This window comes from Mastigoproctus giganteus, chromosome 6 (genome assembly GCF_048544385.1).
Source record: "Mastigoproctus giganteus isolate SK-2022 chromosome 6, ASM4854438v1, whole genome shotgun sequence".
NCBI classification, from domain to species: Eukaryota; Metazoa; Arthropoda; class Arachnida; order Uropygi; family Thelyphonidae; genus Mastigoproctus; species Mastigoproctus giganteus.
The window spans coordinates 156,816,309-156,838,126 of NC_143580.1; the positions used below are offsets into that span (position 1 = coordinate 156,816,309).

Below are 21,818 nucleotides of genomic sequence, written 5' to 3' on the forward strand. Positions count from 1 at the left end.
CATGCAGTATGACTGATGAATTTTGAGGTTATGGCGAGATCCAATCTTCCTTTCATTTCGAGGGTACAGTTCTAAAATGGTGTTCGCAGGCCGGCCGCTAGTTAGTCCATCGGACCGAACCTATTGGTAACTCTTTAGGAGGCTTCCAGATAGTGGCTGGAGGGAGTCCGAGTAGTGTGTATGCGGGGGGGGGGGGAATTGTTGAGGCCATGTTATGTCAAGGATCTGGGTATATTCTTACCATGTGTACACTATATACAAAAATTTCATTACTTCATACAGCATGTCCCCCCCCCCCACTTTTTCTTACTATTGAATACACCATGAATTGCCAAACTAATAGAATAAGCTTATCTGCAAAAAGATCTAAACCTCCAAAACACTTTTTAGTTCATTTAACAAATATAATAACCCAAGCACAGCACTAAGTACTATAGGTTCTAATACCTCTCGTGTTTGGGGTTTTCATAAAAAAACACCAAAAAAAAAAAAAAAACACACTTGGTGAAGTTGAACTAAAGCCAGTAGTGGAGGAAAGGGACTTGGGTATTACAATACGGTCAGACATGAAGTTCTCTGAGCATTGTAGACTGGTTGCAAGGAAGGCGCCTGGTGTTCTATCGATGATTTATCTAACAATTGCTAGTAGATAAGAATGTCATATTCCCATTATATAAGGCCACATGTTAGACTGCTACTAAAGTATTTCTTGAAAGAGTCCAAAGATGGGTAACTCGCCTGGTGAGATTGGCAAAAGGACGTCCATATGAAGAAAGACTTCAAATACGTGGGTTGCAGAGCTTGAAAACTAGGCACCTTAGAGGAGACTTGATTGAGGTGTTTAAGGCTCTGAGAGGCATAAGTAAAATGAGGACAAAACTTTCAGGGTTAGCATTAGCATTAGCATTAGTAGAGGCATATGATGCAAGAAAGCAAGCTTATTCAGCATCAGCCAAAAAAAAAAAAAAAAAACACACACCACTCCCATTTCACCCCTCCGTTCGTTCGAAATACCTGTCCAGTTGAGCTTTAAATTTGTTTAGGCTATCAACTTCAACAACAAGTGATGGAAGTCGGTTCCACCAACCAACCAACCACCCGCTGGCCAAAGGCAAATTTCCGCACATCTATCCGACATCCGTCCTTCCTCAATTTGAATTTATGCCCTCTGAGCTGATTATTCTGAGCAAGATGAAGAATCCCATTGGCATTGAGCATGCTCAAACCATTCAAAGCCTTATACACCTCTATCAGATCACCTCTCCGGTGCCTAGTCTCCAGACTCTGTAATTTGCAAAACTTAAGCTTTTCTTCGTAAGAGCAACCCTTTGTTCCATTCACTAATCTTGTTGCCCTTCTCTGTACCCGTTCCAGCAGCTCCACATCCTTCCTGAAATGAGGCCTCCAGACCTGTATACAGTACTCAAGATGTGGCCTAACCATTGCCTTATACAAGGGAATAATCACCTCCTTATCCCTGCTAGAAAAATTCCTCTTTATCATTGACAAGACACCATGAGCTACTCTTGCAGCTCGTCTGCACTGCTCAGAGAACTTCATATCTGCCTGCACAATTATCCCCAGGTCCTTTTCATTCTCCACCACTGTCAGTGTAGTACTGCAGAGTTGATACGTTGCTCTGGGGTTACTGTTTCCCATATGTAGTACTTTACATTTGTCAATGTTAAACTTCATTTGCCACCTCTCAGCCCATCTGTTCAACCTTTCCAGATCCTGTTGCAGCAGCATAGCGTCAGTAGTGTCCTTAACAACAACCTGCCAACCTTTGTATCATCTGCAAACTTGGACATTAAACTTGATATCCCATCATCAATATCATTCATAAACACCGAAAACAACAACGGACCCAACACTGAACCCTGAGGAACTCCACTAATAACATTAGTCCACGTTGAGCAGTCTCCATTGATTACCACTCTCTGTCTTCTGCCACTCAACCATCCCCTTATCCATAGCAGCAATTTGCCTCCAATGCCACACTGCTCCAATTTGTGCAGCAGTCTTCCATGTGCAACAGTATCAAAAGCCTTTCTAAGATCCAAATATATAATATCAAAGTTATTCCCTGCATCCAGTTCTTTTGTGACTACATCATAGTATCCAATCAAATTGGTCAGGCAAGACCTGCCCTTAACAAAACCATGCTGCGTCTGAGCTATAACTGAATTCTTGTCTAGATGATCCTGCAGTGCTTCTTTAACCAGTGCCTCCATTAATTTACCTGGAACAGAAGTTAAACTAAGAGGTCTATAATTACTTGTGTCAGCCTTTGATCCTCCTTTGTGAATTGGGGTTACATTTGCACATCTCCAGTCTATGGGTACCTCCCCTGAGTCCAAAGAAGCTCTCATAATTATGGCTAGGGGCTTGCTTACTTCCTTTGCTGCCTCCTTTAATATAACTGGATAGATCCCATCCACCCCAGGTGCCTTTTTTATGTTTATCCTCAACAATCTCTCCTCCACTTTCCTCTCAGTTATTACAAAATCATCCAGCTCACTGCCAATGTTTACTTTACCTACATCATTCTCCTTCCTGAATAACTCCTCATGCGTGAATGTAGATGCAAAATACTCGTTTAAATTGTTAGCCACCTGAGCAGGATCCTCAACTGTTGAACCATCAATATCCAGTGGACCAATCTGATTCATCCCTTTCCTTCTTGAGTTTAAATATGTAAAGAACTCTTTTCTGTTTTTCTTTGCATCCTTTGCCAAGGATTTTTCGTAGTCTGCCTTTGCCTGCCTAATCTCCTTTGTGACTTGGTTACAGATCAACTTATATCTATCATAGGCTTCCATGTCACCCATTAATTTGTATGTATCCCATGCATTTTTCTTCTCTGCCACATGTCTCATTAGTTCATCTGACAACCATTTAGGCCTAAACCTTGAACAATATTTCTTAGTTGGTATGTAAAGCCTGGTAGCCTCCAAGATTAGTTCCTTGAATGCCTCCCATTTTAAGTTTGCTGTTGGTAACATCATCAGTTGGTCCCACTGTATAGAATTTAAATACTGTCTCAGACCATCATAGTCGCCTTTACGAAAACAAAAACCCTTCCCTTTACCTCTGATGGTAGTTACCTCCTTGAGTAAATCCCACTTCAACACACTGTGATCACTGCCACCTAGTGGTTCATTTACCTGCAGATTCTTAATGCATGAAGAATCACTACTGATAATCAGATCAAGAGTATTGCTCCCTCTTGTTGCCTCACAAACATGCTGATGTAGAAAACAATCATCCAATAAATCCACAAAAGCCTTGCTAGTGTGCGAGTGACCAACCCACAAATTCCAGTCAATATCTGGGAAATTAAAATCCCCTATTATAAGACTCTCTCTGATTTACTGGCCCACTCTATTTCCCTGTACAATATCTTATTATACTCATCAGAGTCATTAGGCCTATAGCACACTCCTACTCTCAATTTTGATTTCCCTATGCTTACGTCACACCAAACTGACTCGACACTGCCCTGTCCATCGATGTCAACTGGCTTCACTTCCTTGGACTTTATGTGTTTCTTAATTAATAGCATAACCCCTCCTCCCCTCCTGTCCTGTCTATCCTTTCTATACACATTGTATTCCCCAAATTCCAGTTCCGCATTACTTATATCTGTGTGACACCACGTCTCTGATATCCCAACAATATCTGCCTTTGATGTTTTGAGCAATACCTCAAATTCATCAAATTTATTTACCAAACTCCTAGCATTGGTGTACACGCAGGTATACATGCACCTGTTTCTATTCTTAGCTACCCTAACACAACCCATGTGTTTACTTGTACCGCAATGACTCCCAGCAGTCTCTGAAATATCCTGCATCTTGTTTTTCAGGCTTCTGCTCATTTCAATAGAAGCAGTGCAAGAATCACTTCCACCTCTGCCAGTGGCTACTGTTAATCTATTAGTCCTTGTGTCCCCCCCAACTAGCAGTTTTCCGACCCACCTAACACTGCCTCGACAGCATCAGCAAAAATTCTTGCACCCTTTCTATTTAAGTGTATCCCATCCCTGTAGAAGCAATCTCTCCTGTTAACAAGTACAGTCCAGGCTGAAAAAAATTCTACCCCTTGAGCCTTGCACAATCCCTCCAGGGCCGAATTGATCGACAAGGCTCTCATCATATACTCCCTCCTATCGTGTCTGGGCAGAATTGCAGACACTTTCAAATTCAATCCTAATTCACGGTTTTTTTTCAACAGTGACCTGTACTTGCTAAGTAATTCCGCCGGTCTCCTACTCTTAATATCATTAGTGCCAACGTCTACAACTATATCACCTTTTGTGCCCTTAAAAGATGATATCCGCTCTACAACGTCATCAACCTTTGCCCCTGGCAGACATACCCTGGTCCTATTCCACCTATCCTTTTTACAAAGCATGTTCCCCGTTTCCCTGACAATAGAGTCACCAACAACTACTAGTTCCTTTGGGACCAGCGCATTCTGCCTAGGGGGCTGCCTCTGTGTTGCCTGATGACCAAGTGCAAGCTCTGGCGTTGATGTGGGCAGCTGAGAGCTTGATGGGCCCCTCAATTTATTTCCTTCGAGGGCATCCACCCTGTCCTTCAAGGTCTCATAAAGGCCCATAACAACGCTGAGTTGTCGCCTGATTTCCTTACACTCCTTACATCGTGCACACACAAAGACATCCCCCCTGGCAGTATCATGTCCCGTACCTGACTGCTCCGCAAACATCAAGCAAACAGTGCATTTTAAAAGACTGATTCAGAGGGCAACTGCCCCCCTCAGTTCTCCCCTGAACCACAGCACTCCCATTAGTTTGAGCCTTTTGCTTTGCTGCTCTGGTCAGAGTCATGATTCCGATTTAATTCAATAAAATTTCAAAACAAAAATTAAATCCTTAAGTTATATCTCAAAACAGTTATGTTATATATATATATATATATATATATATATATTTTTTTTTTTTTGGTATCTAGTGTTTTCTACGAGTTCCCTTTATACAACTTACGTATCACGTGTACCACTATAGATATGTATTAATTATTTGTTACGATTAAGTCGTTATATATATATAGAGTTAAAAATACAATTTAATTGACAATAAAGTTTATCAAGATTAATAGATTTACTGATTAATTGACAATATTATAATATGCACTATACTACACTAAGCTTATGCTATCGTGTAAAAATGGCGGGGGAATGAGTCTATAAATGAGTTATAATTTATAGATGAGTCTAGAACAAGGTTATAAATGAGTCTAGAACAAGGGGCCAAATTTTTCAAGTTACAGGGGGAGATGTTTAGACTGACTGGATTGCAGGAAGTTTTATTTTAGCCAGTGAGTTATAAATTACTGGAATAAGTTACCTACATGGGTGGCAGAGGATGACAGTTTGGGGAAATTCAAAGGTCAGCTGGTTGGTTGATTTTTTTTAGGAGCATTAGCAACTAAGGCCATAGTGCTCCGGGATATGCGGTGGTCATTCCTTGACCTTTCCGCGTCTTAAAAAACAACCAATATGTGGGCATTGTGCTGAGGCAGGGCATCTCTACAAGGACTGTCCCAACAAAGCCTCACCTCCTAAATGCTCAAATTGCAAAGCAATTAAAAAACCCTACGATCACTCTGTGCGGGATGGAGCATGCCTTGTATATAGAAGAGCAGCAGATATAGTACGCAATAAGACTAACTATGGAAAATAGGATGCAACCCCCCTCTCCCAGACTTCGTATAGCTCAAATCAATGGCCAAAAATCCATCTCAGTGGCAACACAGCTTCATCCCCTAATGACGAGTTGAATCTAGACATTCTTCTCCTTCAGGAACCATACTGCGTCCGTGGAAGGGTCTCTGGTTAACCCCTGGCTTTCAGGAAAATCCAAACGACAAACCAATTGTGCCTCGCTGCTATCATCGTCCGCAATCCAGACTTAGTAGTAACACAGAATTACTCTGCACTCCCCACCTAGCGGGGGCTACAATAGAAGGCAGCTTCGGCCGTATTGCGGTCCTAACAGCATACTTCCAATTTGGTATAGATATCCTCCCGAACATAGCTCGACTAGAACAAGCTCTTGACCTCATGGAGAACACTGATGTCATCATAGCCGCAGATTCGAATGCTCGGTCAACACAATGGTTCAACACCTCTACCGATGCAAGAGGAGATATGTTAGATGAATTCACTGCCTCACGTAGCCTTGAAATCATCAACAGACCAGGACAACCAACCACCTACTCTTCGGGAACTGGAGAGTCTAACCTGGACATCACACTAACTACTTCTCTTCGCAATAGACTCCTCCATTGGCAGTTGCATGACACAGCCACTACTAGCGACCATCGCCTCATCACTTACAGTGTCACCGATTCTGCCCCCCCTCGTCAAGTGTCTATCCAGGATATTGTAAGATTCTCTACACAAACAGCGAACTGGGACCAGTTTGACAATGTAATTCAAGATGCTCTTCATGACCCAGCTAGCAACTTCTACCAATCAATGAACAGTGCGCAGAAAACAGACTTTGTGCAGAGTCTGCTCCTCAAAGCTTCAGAGGCTTCCATGAAAAAATGTTCCAGGAAACCAAGATCTGTTCCATGGTGGTCGCAGGAACTCACTAACCTGCGCAATTCTCTGAAGCACGCTCGGAAAGAATACCAACGCAAGAGAAGGACTGAACCTGCTCACATTGCAGAACAGTATAGAGACCGATTCAAAGCAGTCCGCCGTGAATATACTAACAAAATTTACCATGCCAAGCAAAGCTCCTGGCGTTCCCTTGTCGAGACTGAGGGGAACCGGAATCCGTGGGGTTTAGTCCACAAACTCGTGAGGAATAAGCTGGGATCCACGGATGTCATACACTCTGTCCGCTCTGATGACTCGTCTGAGACTACACACTGGGAAGATACAATCAACCGGATTCTGGTTGAACTAATATATCAGGACAACACCAACTCTGACACTGACATCCACAGGAAGATAGCAGTACAAAATTCCAGCTTCCAGCCAGACAATATGGAGGAACCATTCACAGAGGAAGAAGTCGATGCAGCAATTAAAAAAATCAAAAAAGGTAAAGCTTCTGGTCTGGATTTTATTGAAGGTGAGACTGTGCAACGTCTCTGGGCCATAGCTACAATGATACTTCTTCAGCTCTTCAACACCTGTCTGAATGAGGGTAACTTTCCATCACGTTGGAAGCATGCTAACCTGAGGCTCTTACCTAAGGATCCCACAGGTACCTCCAAGGCATATCGCCCAATTGCGCTGCTTCCCATTCTCGGCAAGGTTTTTGAGAGACTGCTGCTCTCCCGCTTCCAACCCCGATATGAAGCCAGTGGTTTGGCATCCTTGCTTCACAATTGATGCTTATCTAAAACCCTCAAAGTAGCAGAACAGTCGGATGCAACTTATGTACTGGCAATCTTCATTGACTTCAAGGGAGCTTTTGACACAGTGTGGTGGCCGGGCGTTCTTCAGAGGGCCAGAGTCTCTAACTGCACTTGGAATTTCTACCACTGCCTCAAAAGCTACTTCTCTAACCGCAAGGTCAGCATCAAAACAAAATATCACTGCATCACCCGACATCTAACCCGAGGCTGTCCCCAGGGCTCCATCCTGGGGCCAGCTGTCTGGAATATGATACTCGACGACTGGCTCCTGAGGGACTACCCACACACTACTCAGCTTTCTTATGCCGACGACATGGTTATTATCATTGAGGGCCCCACCCGCGCCACCACAGAAACCCAGGCTACCGTTGTTCTCGCTGCTCTGTCCGTATGGGCCACGGAAAATAAACTCTCAGTCTCCACTGAGAAGAGCAAAACCCTCCTATTAAAAGGCAAACTGGACTTCTCCAGACCTCCTACCATACGTTTTAATGGCCGCCCACTGAAAAACTACCGATCGGTGAAGTACCTAGGAGTAATTTGGACGACAGGAGAACTTTCATTCCTCATATCCAAGCTATCAAAGAAAAGATAAAAAATTACATCACTATGTTAGCACGCTTTACCCGCAAGGCCTGGGGTCTTAAAGGACCAACTCAACGCCTTTTATACTCAGCAGTATTTATACCAATTGTCACATATGGAGCTGCAGTATGGTACCACCGAATGACTCTAGTGCATGCTCAACGTAAAATTCAGCAAATTCAACGACTTATGCTACTACAAATGACCCGCGCATGTAGAACGACATCAATTGCCGCCCTACAGCTACTAACAGGCCGCCTCCTTTTGGACCTCCACGTTGCTTTTATCGGACTATCTCATGCCATCAAGAAGAATAAGGAAGCTGAATTCCTCACTATTCAAACCCGTACTGATACCGACATCAAACAGGAACATAAACGTGTGTGGCTACAATTCATAAACTTATGGCAAACCCGCTGGAATAACTCCACAACTGGTGCAACTACTAAACTTTCCCTTCCTGTGGTAACCTACATCAACAAGCAACGTTCCACTTGGTTCTCCCCTAACGTCTATGCTTCCTTCTTATTAACTGGCCAGGGGTCCTTCAAGAGACGCCTTCTAGAGTTTGGCCTAGTCGAGGATGCCCTCTGTACCTGCAGAGAACCTGAAGACTGGGATCACGTGATGTACTCATGCAACGTATACTTAGATCTAAGAAACCAACTACTCCTAGACCTCCACACTACATCACTTCGGCCAGAAACCAAGTTATTGGAATCTAATGATGCCTTCCGTGCACTGACCAGTTATGCCAACGAGGTCTTTCGTCGTCGCTGGCATCACCTGCAACTCCCGAACACTACTCCTGGATAACCTCCTCTAGACAGCAACTGATACCCAGCACCAGAAACTTCCAGACATGAAACTGCAAATGGCGGACAGCCCTGTCGACGCCGCTCCGTGATTCTCCATTGTGACGATCCTGGACTCTTTAATTTGAACTTTACCTATTTTCTTCTTCCTACCCACAGTCTTTCTCCAGGACTTCCACAACTGCACCTAGCACTCTTCCTGCTCCGTTTCGCCTGGGAGGATGCCTATGCTCTGTCATCCTCGCTATCTTGTCTGTCATCCACTTTCCTGTCTCTTCTCCGCTCTTTCCTTGGCCCTCCCCACTCTCGCTCCTGCAAGAGTGTGGACGGCCCATCAGATGTCTTTTACTCCCTGGTCCGGCTCCTCGTGCCAGTGGACGGATGCTGGGAGGCTCCTTCCTGGTGATCGCGCCTCCCAGTAATGAAGAGGCCAGTCAAACAACACACTACTCACACATAACCCACACTGACTGGCTTTGCTATGTTAACAGAGTATTTAACGCGGATTTGTGGGAAACCACGGGAACCGCATAACAAAAAACACTATGTCCACTATGTCCTATCCTCCATATTTGGTGGTGACGGGCTCGAACCCCGGTCTAATCAAGAAGCGTGTGCTGCGCACTGCTGCTCCTTCCCACCTGGCTACGGAGGCACCAGGTCAGCTGGATAATTACCTATGGGAGGAGGGAAACAAAGAGGTTTTCTATTTCTTTTTCTCTTATTAATTATTATTTTTTAAACCAGAAGTTTCTGGTATTATTATTAGTTTATTCTTATTTATTTTATTTTATTTTTTTGGCTGATGCAGCATAAGTCATAAGCAGGCTTCCTTGCACCATGTGGCCATTGATAATACTAATACTAATCTAAACAGATTTATTTTACATTTGTAAAGATATAAAAGATATTCATGCTTTAATTAATAAATTACTGGATATAATATTCCAACCTATTCTAATGAAATGCAGAATTTCAAGAATAAACTAGGATTGAAAAAGAATATATTATGATATTCTACTTGAAGTATATTGATTAATTATTTAAGTTACATTTACCTTCTCCATCAGAAGTGCTAATACTTCAAAACGTTTCTGTATGAATGTCTTCCACATCATGATACCAATGCCTACAAAATAAAAAAATCTATTAAGTCTTCTAAAATACACTAAAAAAACAAACTGAAATGTATGAGAGGGAGAGAGAGAGAGAGAGAGAGAGAGAGAGATTTAATTTTGATTTAAGTTAGGTTCATATGAATAAATGATTAACTTTTCAAATGATTATAATAAGTGATATTTGAGCTATCAATGAAATATATTTCCATTCTAGAAAATTATTATCGAGTATGACCAAAAGAGACTTGAATACAAGCATTGACTCTGGTGCATAGTCAAAGCAGTGGATGTTATTCCGGGGTGGGCTCTCAATTAAGGCATAGCTGGAAACTTTAACCTTCAAAAAGCTGGAGAAAACAAAAGGTTTTCTCCAGCAGAAGGATGCCAAAACACAGGATGTTTTTTAAAGTCCACACTTCACTAGAATTAAATTTCGCTGGAAAAATAGATATACAGTAAACCCTCGCTAATCCGGATTAGAGAAGCAAAAGAACGAAAACTTAGAACACAAATAAATGGAAAGTTTAATAAATAAAATATAGGTAGTGCTGATGAAATAAATAAAAAAATATCACTGTAGAGCCTTTATTTAAAAACCATAAAAAGACAATACATTTATCCATTGATAGATGGATAAATAAATGTATTATCTTTTTATACATTTATCAGGTGGCACTGGCATCACATGTCAATGGCACTTAATCGTTGCTGTGAATACCAATTAAATACAGCTTCTTCCAGCAACACTTCTTTTGGCTTTTTTAATATCTGTCTATTTGATACATTGCTTTTACCACTTCCCACATCAAATTTTAAAACAAATGCCTTTATAGATTCGTTTTGTTTTTTAATATCTGACACAGTCTGTTGGCGAATACTAAATTCTTCAGCAATTTTTTTTCCCCCCACAGGAACACCATTTTCAAGTTGTTCTTTTACTTTGAGTTTGTTAATGATAGCTAAAGTGATGTGTTTTCTTTAGCACCCATAATTATATAAAATATGTTAACTTATGTACAACCCGAAGGGAACTAAATTGAGGGGCCCATCAAGCTCTCAGCTGCCCACATCAATGCCAGAGCTTGCACTTGGTCATCGCGCAACACAGCGGCAACCCCCAAAGCAGAATGCGCTGGTCCCAAAGGAACTAGTAGTTGTTGGTGACTCTATTGTCAGGGAAACGAGGAACATGCTTTGTAAAAAGGATAGGTGGAACAGGACCAGGGTATGTCTGCCAGGGGCAAAGGTTGATCTCGTTGTAGAGCAGATATCATCTTTTAAGGGCACAAAAGGTGATATAGTTGTACACGTTGGCACTAATGATATCAAGAGTAAGAGACCGGCAGAATTGCTTAACAAGTACAGGTCACTGTTGAAAAAAAGCCGTAAAATAGGGTTGAATTTGAAAGTGTCTGCAATTCTGCCCAGACACGATAGGAGGGAGTATATGATGAGAGCCTTGTCGATCAATTCGGCCCTGAAAATATTGTGCAAGGCTCAAGGGGTAGAATTTTTTTCAGCCTGGACTGTACTTGTTAACAGGAGAGATTGCTTCTACAGGGATGGGATAGACTTAAATAAAAAAGGGTGCAAGAATATTTGCTGATGCTATCGGGACAGTGTTAGGTGGGTCGGAAAACTGCTAGCTTGGGGGGAGACAAAGACGAATAGATTAACAGTAGCCACTGGCAGAGGTGAAAGAGATTCTTGCACTGCTTCTATTGGAATGAGCAGAAGCCTGAAAAACAAGATGCATAATATTTCAGAGATTGCTGGGAGTCATTGCGGTACAAGTAAACACATGGGTTGTGTTAGGGTAGCTAAGAATAGACAATAGGTGCATGTATACTTGTGTGTACACCAATGCTAGGAGTTTAGTAAACAAATTTGATGAATTTGAGGTATTGCTCAAAACATCAAAAGCAGATATTGTTGGGATATCAGAGACGTGGTGTCACACAGATATAAGGAATGCAGAACTGGAATTTGGGGAGTACAATGTCTACAGAAAGGATAGACAGGATACGAAGGGAAGAGGGGTTATGCTATTAGTTAAGAAATACATAAAATCCAAGGAAGTGAAGCCAGTGGACATCGCTGGACAGTGCAGTGTCGAGTCAGTTTGGTGTGACATAAGCATTGGGAGATCAAAATTGAGAGTAGGAGTGTGCTATAGGCCTAATGACTCTGATGAGTATAATAAGAAACTGTAGAGGGAAATAGAGTGGGCCAGTAAATCAGAGAGTCTTATAATGGGAGATTTTAATTTCCCAGATATTGACTGGAATTTGGGGGCTGGTCACTCACACACTAGCAAGGCTTTTGTGGATTTATTGGATGATTGTTTTCTACATCAGCATGTTCGGGAGGCAACTAGAGGGAGGAATACTCTTGATTTGATTATCAGCAGTGATCAAAGTGTGCTGAAGTGGGATTTACTCAAAGAGGTAACTACCATTAGGGGTAAAGGGAAGGGTTATTGCTTTCGTAAAGGTGACTACGACGGACTGAGACAGTATTTAAATTCTATATAGTGGGACCAACTGATGATGTTACCAACAGCAAATTCAAAATGGGAAGCATTCAAAGAACTTATCTTGGAAGCTATTAGGCTTTACATACCAAGTAAGAAATATTGTTCAAGGTTTAGGCCTAAATGGATGTCAGATGAACTGATGAGGCATATGGCAGAGAAGAAACATGCATGGAATACATACAAATTAAAACATGACACAGAAGCCTATGATAGATACAAGTTGATCTGTAACCAAGTTACAAAGGAGGTTACGCAGGCGAAGGCAGATTACGAGAAATCTTTGGCAAGGGATGCAAAGAAAAACAGCAAAGAGTTCTTTACTTATGTAAACTCTAGAAGGAAAGGGATGAATCAGATTTGTCCACTTGATATCGATGGGTCAACTGTTGATGATCCTGCTAAGGTAGCTAATAAACTAAATGAATATTTTGCATCGACATTCACACATGAGGAGTTATTTAGCGAGGGGAAAGCCAGAGGTGTATTCAACTCTAGCAGTAAGCTAGAGAATCTTGTAATAACTGAGAGTAAAGTGGAGGACAAATTGTTGAAGATAAACACAAGAAAGGCACCCGGGGTGGATGGGCTCTATCCAGTTATATTAAAGGAGGCAGCAGAGGAAGTAAGCAAACCCTTAGCCATAATTATGAGAGCTTCCTTGGACTCAGGGGAGGTACCCACAGACTGGAGATGTGCAAATGTGACCCCAATTCACAAAGGAGGATCAAAGACTGACACAAGTAATTATAGACCTCTGAGTTTAACTTCTGTTCCAGGAAAATTATTGGAGGCACTAGTTAAAGAAGCACTGCAGGATCATTTAGACAAGACTTCAGTTATAGCTCGGACACAGCATGGTTTTATTATTATTATTATTATTATTATTATTAGCCATATGGTGCAAGGAAGCCTGAGGCTTATGCTGCACCAGCAAAAAAAAATTCCCGAGTTACGATGAGAGAGAGAGAGAGAGAGAGAGAGAGAGAGAGAGAGAGAGAGAGAGAGAGAGAGAGAGAGAGAGAGAGAGAGAGAGAGAGGAATCACCAAGAAAGAGAAGAATGATGATATCGAGCTCAGGACCCTGGGTGTGCCAAGCCCATACTCACAAGATGAGGGGAAGTCTTGCCTGACCAATTTGATTGGATACTATGATGCAGTCACAAAGGAACTGGATGCAGGGAAGAACTTTGATATTATATACTTGGATCTTAGAAAGGCTTTTGATACTGTTGCACATGGAAGACTTCTGCACAAATTGGAGCAGTGTGACATTGGAGGCAAATTGCTGCTGTGGATAAAGGGGTGGCTGAGGGGGAGAAGACAGAGAGTGGTAATCAATGGACACTGCTCGTCATGGACTATTGTTATTAGTGGAGTCCCTCAGGGCTCAGTGTTGGGTCCATTATTGTTTTCTGTATTCATAAATGATATTGATGATGGTATATCAAGCTTAATGTCGAAGTTTGCAGATGATACAAAGGTTGGCAGGGTTGTCAAGGACACTATGTTGCTGCAACAGGACCTGGAAAGGTTGAGCAGATGGGCTGAGAGGTGGCAAATGAAGTTTAACATTGACAAATGTAAAGTACTACACATGGGAAACAGCAACCCCAAAGCAACGTATCAACTGTGGTACTACACTGACAGTGGTAGAGAATGAAAGGGACCTGGGGGTGGTTGTGCAGGCAGATATGAAGTTCTCTGAGCAGTGCAGACGGGCTGCAAGAGTAGCTCATGGTGTATTGTCAATGATATATAGGAATTTTTCTAGCAGGGATAAGGAGGTGATTATTCCCTTGTATAAGGCAATGGTCAGGCCACACCTAGAGTACTGTATACAGGTCTGGAGGCCTCATTTCAAGAAGGATGTAGAGCTGCTGGAACGAGTACAGAGAAGGGCAACAAGATTAGTGAATGCAACAAAGGGGTGCTCTTACGAAGAAAGGCTTAAGTTTTGCAAATTACAGTGTCTGGAGACTAGGCTCCAGCAAGGTGATCTGATAGAGGTGTATATAAAATAAAGCCTTGAATGGTTTGAGCATGCTCAATGCTGATGGGATTCTTCCTCTCGCTCAGAATAATCACCTGAGAGGGCATAAATTCAAATTGAGGAAAGACAGATGTAGGATAGACGTGCGGAAATTTGACTTTAGCCAGCAGGTGGTTGGTGGTGGAACAGACTTCCATCCCTCGTCGTGGAAGTTGATAGCCTAAATAAGTTTAAGGCTCAGCTGGACAGGTATTTTGAACGAACAGAGGGGTGAAGTGGAAGTGGTTTTATTTTTTTATTTATTTATTTTTTTGGCTGATGTTGCATAAGCTTGCTTTCTTGCATCAAATGCCTCTACTAATGCTAATGCTAAACCCAAAGGTCGCAGGTCTGAATCCCGCCTCGGGCTTGGATCAGAGTAGTGCAAAAACCTTGGGAGACGCATTATGGCCATAGAAGCCGATGGCCTAACAACAACAACAAAAAAACAAAACAAACTTATGTACATATGTATATACGTATAAAGAAGTATGCAAATGAATTGATATAAGCAATAATAACTGTCCGACTCAGAGTCAACAACAATACTGAACAACATGCAAGACAATGCAATGTATGTTTTATCTCTCTCAACAACGATACCGAACAAAATGAAGACATGCAATGTATGTCCCATCTCTCTTTGCACACAGTCAGAGTGCAAAGAGAGATGCACTTATCTGCCTACCTAAATTCCATGTGTCTTTCAAAGTAATCAATTGTTGTTATTGTTTGTTATTTGGTTTTTAGGAGCATTAGCAACTAAGGCCATATTGCACCGGGATATGCGGTGGTCATTCCTGACCTTTCCGCATCCTCTGTATTTGTGGTGACGGGCTCGAACCCCGGTCTAATCAGGAAGCGTAATCAATTGCGAACAGAATTTTTCATATTTCGATCTGGATTATTCGACATCCGGATTAACTGTAACCAGATTAGCGAGGGTTTACTGTATTAAAATACAGCCACAGAATTGTTTACTATTACATTTTCTGTCTATGGATTTCTGTTGGGATATTCTATTAGACACCAATTGATTTTGATTGCTTCAAGAAATTAATTTTCTTGAATTCATCAATTTGTCTTTCAAACCTTTTGGATCATGAACTGAATTTGAACATGAATTTAGCATTGAATTTGCCAGTGCCACTACTGTTGCAGTCTTTTACTCTTTTCAGGAATGTTAAGCCAAAATTTTGTTTATAAAAATGACACCACAGTTCAGATTTGGCTGTCAAGCGAACTTCCAAAACTTCACCAGAAAAAGCAGAAATGAATTCAGGTTTTTTTTTTTTTTTTTTTCAGTGGAAACGTGAACCCTGTGGTCATTTGCAACTATACAGTTCTTTTGCTCAGCACAGAAGCTGAGGAAAAGAACAGATTTTTCTCCTGTTTTTCAGACTCTCCACTGTCTTGGAAGTAGCAAGGGCCATGACTAAGTCCGAATCATCCATCAGGTTTAGTCTGCTATGGTAATCAATTTCCAAAATGGAAGTGGAAGATTTGAAAATATTCTTCAACATATTTAAGAGTAATGACCTCAGTACATGGATGATATGTTGGACTGAAGAATTATGCTCAGATTTTAAAATGTTGGTATAACATTTAAAACAAACAAGCATATTGCATTACTCAAGCCAGAAGTAAGAAGCATGAATAAACTTTCTGCACAAGTGAGGATAACAGGCCTGGAATTGTTAGTTTTCTTTGCCTATTTAGGATTGCTTTTACCAAAACTTTCCATTTCAGAAGTTCAGTTTTCTTGAGTTCATCAATTTGTCTTTCAAAAATTTTGGATCATGAACTGAATTTGGACATATGTCAGTGCCACTAGTGATTGCTTGTTTCACTTTGAACATACCAACATGAACACACATGCTTCAAAATTGTTTTTACTTCAGTGGCATGCGTCAGTCGAAATTATTCAAATCTTTCTTTTTATCATGTGTTTCTAGAGAGCAGTAAATTTACACCAGGCATTCATTCACTTTTACAGTAAGACATGCAGATCTCTTTTCAGCACCAATTGATTTTGGTGCTGAAATAAGAATAAGATGACAAGGACAGTCTATTACCAAGTGCCTAACTCCTTTTTTTTAGTACCCTTGCTACTCCAGTTTTTCAGCCCATCATAACAGGCACATTATCAACACTAAGATGCAGTTTTTTAAACAAATCCCACAAGTTTTGAGGTAGTTCAGAAGACGTCCAATTTTATGCCCTGAACCTTCCAGTGTTGGCTCGGATAGCAAGCTACTTTCGATTCGAATTTTTTTTTTACGATACCACAATGGGAAATAGCTTGGAATAACTTCTATTACTACCATATGTAGCAACCACAAATGGTCTATTTTTCAGACCCATCACTACTCTTCTTTCTCCATCTGTGTAATTTCACTAACAAAGGCATGTTGTTTTTTGTTCTTCTGAACAATGCACCTTCATGATCAGAACTCAGAGGATGATTATGTTCTATGGCAAAAGATACAAATAAACATCTGGCATAAGCAACATCATCATCATCACCACCACCAATAATAAATGCAACAACCATTTTTCATTTTGTTCTGTGCACTGCACTGTGTTGTTAACTTATATGTTTGCAAATGTTTGATTACACTGCATTTCCTGCCATTTGAAAATGAAATGTCGCATTATGTATGGCAGTGGTCTCCCGTGGGCTGCATCCGGCCCCTGAAGCAATTTTACATGGCCTGCGAATACATTTCAATTATGTATTTGTTGTAAAGGTGCTTATATTCACTCTCACCTCGTAAAAAAAAAAAAAAAAAAAAAAAAAATTCTGGCCCGTCAGCTGCTTTCAGATCGTGCATTTGGCCCAAATGCAATTTGAGTTTGAGACCACTGATGTATGGTACACAAAGCAAACATATTACCTGTTTCAGATTTTACAATATTTGGAAAATCTTGCATATATGTCTTCTGAAATTTTGTCTCTTATTTCTTTGGCATCTTACTGAAAGACATTGTTAATTAAATTCAAACACAAAGTCTGATGAAATATGACACATTACAGCAAATGCTACAATGGCCCATTTCTATTTTGCAACATAGATTATAAACAGCATACCTGATGGCCAATTAATTAATGAAAATATACAGAAATTCACAAAATAAAAAATTCAAATTTTAACAGTTTATTTATTTATTATTTTTTTTTGTGAAAAGAAAAAGATGGATAAAAACTGAGTTTTTGCAAAGAGACGGGAAATTATCTGTCACCAATTATACTATGATGGTGAGACAGGGAGGGATCAAATTGAGTTAAAAAGATGAATTCTCAGTCCAAAATTGAGTGGGGATAGATCTGAAAATCTATCTCCACTTGGATTTTGAAAATCATGGGAAGGCATTCATGCTGACAGGCACAATTCTTGGAATGTTGCATTATCCATATACACTGACATATATCCATATGTCCCAGCCAAAATTGAGTGGGGATAGATCTGAAAATCTATCTCCACTTGGATTTTGAAGATCATGGGAAGGCATTCATGCTGACAGGCACAATTCTTGGAATGTTGCATTATCCATATACACTGAAAGAGGATAATTGTTGGTTTTATATTTTCAATATAATGGCTGTCATACTATCCTCCACAAACAGAAGTTGCTCTTATGTCATATCCTATGGCTCCCCAAACCATTATACCAGAAGTTGGCAACAATGTCTCTCTCTCTCTCTCTCTCTCTCTCTCTCTCTTATGCGGTCTGTTCTCTCCCAATCCCAAGGAACTTTGTGACCTTTATTTGTTCATCACTCGAATCAAGGTTAAAATGGCTCTCATTGCATAATTAGGCTACTTCACAGAGTAGCCTAATTATGCAATGAGAACTATACTTTTTTTATTATAACTTTTGAGTAAAAATTAGTACAGTGGTTATTATTTAAGTTTCTCCAATTAACTTGGTGAATTTGTTCATTATTTGGCCTTCGAAGTTGCTTAAAAAATGAAGTTGACTTTCTGGAATTTCTGAAAATGAAGCTGCCATTCTGTTGTATCGATATAGAAATATTCAAATTCTGCTGCCATTGGTAGAGTATTGATATAGACACTTACTTGGAGGTTTCTGTGTAGTTTTGCAGCAGTTCAATATCAGAAATGTTTTTGTTAGGCCTATAAATTTTAAATTTAGAGCAATAAACACATGATTTAATAACGTAACTTTGTCATGTGGCAAAAACATTATTAAAAAAGTATAGTTTTGTATTGCTGTCAAAAAAGTGGTTATTATTTTTGTATCTCTTATTTTCATGTGCTGTTTTTAAATTAGACTAAAATCTATCAGTTTAGTTAAATTAAACTAAAATCAGACTAGAGCAGCAAAGGAAAGGGCTTAAAGCAGCAGGAATGCTTTGGTTTGGGGATGAACTTTCAAGGGCAGTTCTCCTAGGACTCAGGATTCTTATGTAGATTCCTTGCAAAGAGCATGAGGTGATTAAATATAAATTCAGCATTCTGATGAGATTATACGAAAGCTTGAAGAATAGGGTTGATGACAATGAAGGATTAAAAGAGAGACCCAACAAGCACTCAGCTATCAAGTTCAATACTTGAGCAGCTATACTGAGTCGCCTGTCAGGGAAATGGGAAATATATCATGCAAAAAGGACACACGAAACAGGATCAGGGTATGTCTGTTGGGGGTGGGAGACTAAAGTTGATGATGTAGAGCAGCTATCACCATTTAAGGGCACGGAACATTTGCATGGTCCATGAAGAACCCCTGCAGGTTCCTCATGGAACATGCAAATGCATGCACTTGTTTGTACTCTTACAGTTACTAAGGGTCAAAACAGGCATAGTAACCAAAGAGCATAGGAAGTAAATTTGATGAATTTTAAAGTACTGGTCAAGTTATCAAATGCATACATTGTGGGGATATCAGAGGCATTGTGTAACTTGAATATATGGGATTCAGAATTTGAATATGGGGATCACAATATATATGGAGGGGAAAGGGAGGGTAGGAGGTGGGCGGAGGTTCTGCATCCAGTACACATGGGTGGCCAGTGCAATGTTGAGTCAGATTGGTGTAACATAAGCACGGAGAAAACAAACTGAGACAAATAAAATATTTGTGTGGGTCAGTAAATCAAAATGGCTTATAAGACATTTCTTCTCTGCCACAGCTGTCATCAGATGAAATGATGACACCTGTGGCAGAGATGGAAATGTATGGGATGGATGCAAATAAATTATCAGGAGATATAGAAGCCTATGGTAGATATAAACTAGTCTGTAATCAAGTCACAGGAGTTTAGGCAAGATAAGGCAAATTACTGGAAAGTCTCTGGCAAAGAATGTTAAGAAAAGCAGCAGATTTCTTTACTTATATTAGAAGGAAGGAGTTTAATCACATTGGTCTACTTGTTTGTCAATGGTTTAACTAATGATGATCCTGCTCAGGTCGCAGACAAAAATTAGGTATTTTGCATCTACATTCACAAATGAGGAGTTCTTTAGAGAGGGGGAATGCCAGTTCATCAAAATGTAACAGGAAGCTAAATGATTTTGCAATAACCGAGTGAAAAGTGGAAAAGAAATAGTTGAAGCAAAATGCTAAAAAGACAAATGGGGAGGATGGGATCTATCCAGTTATATTAAGGGAGGCAATAAAAGAGATAAGCAAACCTTTAGCCATAATTATGGGTACATCTTTGGATTCAGAGAAAATTCCTATGGATTGGAGAAATGCAAATGCACCCTAATTCGGAAAGGGGATCAAAGGGTGACAAGTAGAGATTTGTTAGTCTGATTTCTGTTATGTGAAAGATAATGGAGTCACTGATTAAAGAAGTAATACAGAACCATTTAGAGAGAATGCAGTTATACTGCAATCACAGTATGGATTTGTTAACAGGACAATCTTTTTTGGCCTATCTGACTGGATAACTATAGCATAGAAACAAAGGAACAGGTTGCAAAAAAATAATTTTGACATTACATAGTTAGATTTTGGAAAATCTTTTGATACTGTTGTATATAAAAGAATACTATCAAAATTAGAGCAGCATGGCATTCAGGGCAGTATACTGCATGGATAAAGATGACTGAGTGGGTGAAGACAGTGAGTGGTTACCAATGGGCACTGCTCTTCTTGGACTAATGTTATTAGTAGTATTACAGTGTTCTGTGCCATGCCCATTGTGGTTTTCTATATTTATTAATGACATTGATGAAGGAATACCAAGATTAATTTTTTGTTGCAGATGATAAAGGGAAACCCCATCACAGTAAGCAAATTATGCTACTGCAAAAAAAAAGTTTGGAAAAATTAGTAAGGTGGTTTTAGAAGTGGCAACTGAAGTTCAACATTGACAAATGTAAGGTACTGAATATTAGCATTATCAGAGGCATATGATGCAAGAAAGCAAGCTTATATAGCATAGCAAAAAAAAAAAAAAAAAAAAAAGAAAGAAAAACACTTCCCATTTCACCTATCCATTCAATACAATTGTTTGTCTAGTTCTATCTTGAACTTAAGTTGTTGACCTCCACTACAACAGATGGAAGTTTGTTCCAGCTATCAACCACCACTGACTAAAGACAAATTTCCACACATCTATTCTACAATTATCTTTCCTCAATTAGAATTTATGTCCCCTCAGGGTGAGTAATCTAAGCAAGAGGAAGAATCCCATCAGCATTGAGCTTGCTCAAACCATTCAAGATCTTATACAATTCAATTAGATTACCTCACAGGTGCCTAGTCTCCAGAAGCTGCAATTTGCAGAACTTAAGCCTTTGTTGGTAACAAGAACCCTCTGTTCCACTCTACACCTTTCCTAAAATGAGGCCTCCAGACCTGTATACAGTACTCAGGGTGTGGACTGGCCATTGCCTTATACAAGGAGACAATCACCTCCTTATCCTTGCTAGCAAAATTCCTGTATATCATTGACAAGACACCACAAGCTACTCTTGCAGCCTGTTTGCACTGTTCAGAAAACTTCATATCTGACTGCACAATTACCGCCAAGTCCTTTCCATTCTCCAGTACCCAGTTGATTCATTACTCTGGGGTTACTGCTAGCCATATGCAATACTTTACATTTGTCAATGTTAAACTCCAGTTGCCACCTCTCTGTCACCATCTGCTCAACTTTTCCAGATCCTGTTGCAGTTGCATACTATCATTACTGTCATTAACAACCTTGCTAACTTTTGTATCATCTGCAAAGTTAGACATTAATCCTGATATCCCTTCATCAATATCATTGATAAATATACAAAACAGTGGACCCAACACTGAACCCTGTGGAACTCCACTAATAACATTAGTCCACGAAGAGCAGTATCCATAGATTAC

At 40.3% G+C, this 21,818-nt stretch overlaps 1 protein-coding gene across 1 annotated transcript in view; it reads right to left on the bottom strand.

Annotated features, from left to right (window-relative positions):
* Rab3-GAP (Rab3 GTPase activating protein) overlaps nt 1-21,818 on the bottom strand; it is a 606,356-nt gene that overhangs the window by 104,828 nt on the left and 479,710 nt on the right. The window contains exon 26 of the mRNA XM_090376553.1: nt 9,859-9,929. Coding sequence (XP_090232679.1) covers nt 9,859-9,929 — 71 coding nt within the window. The remainder of the gene's footprint in view (nt 1-9,858; nt 9,930-21,818) is intronic.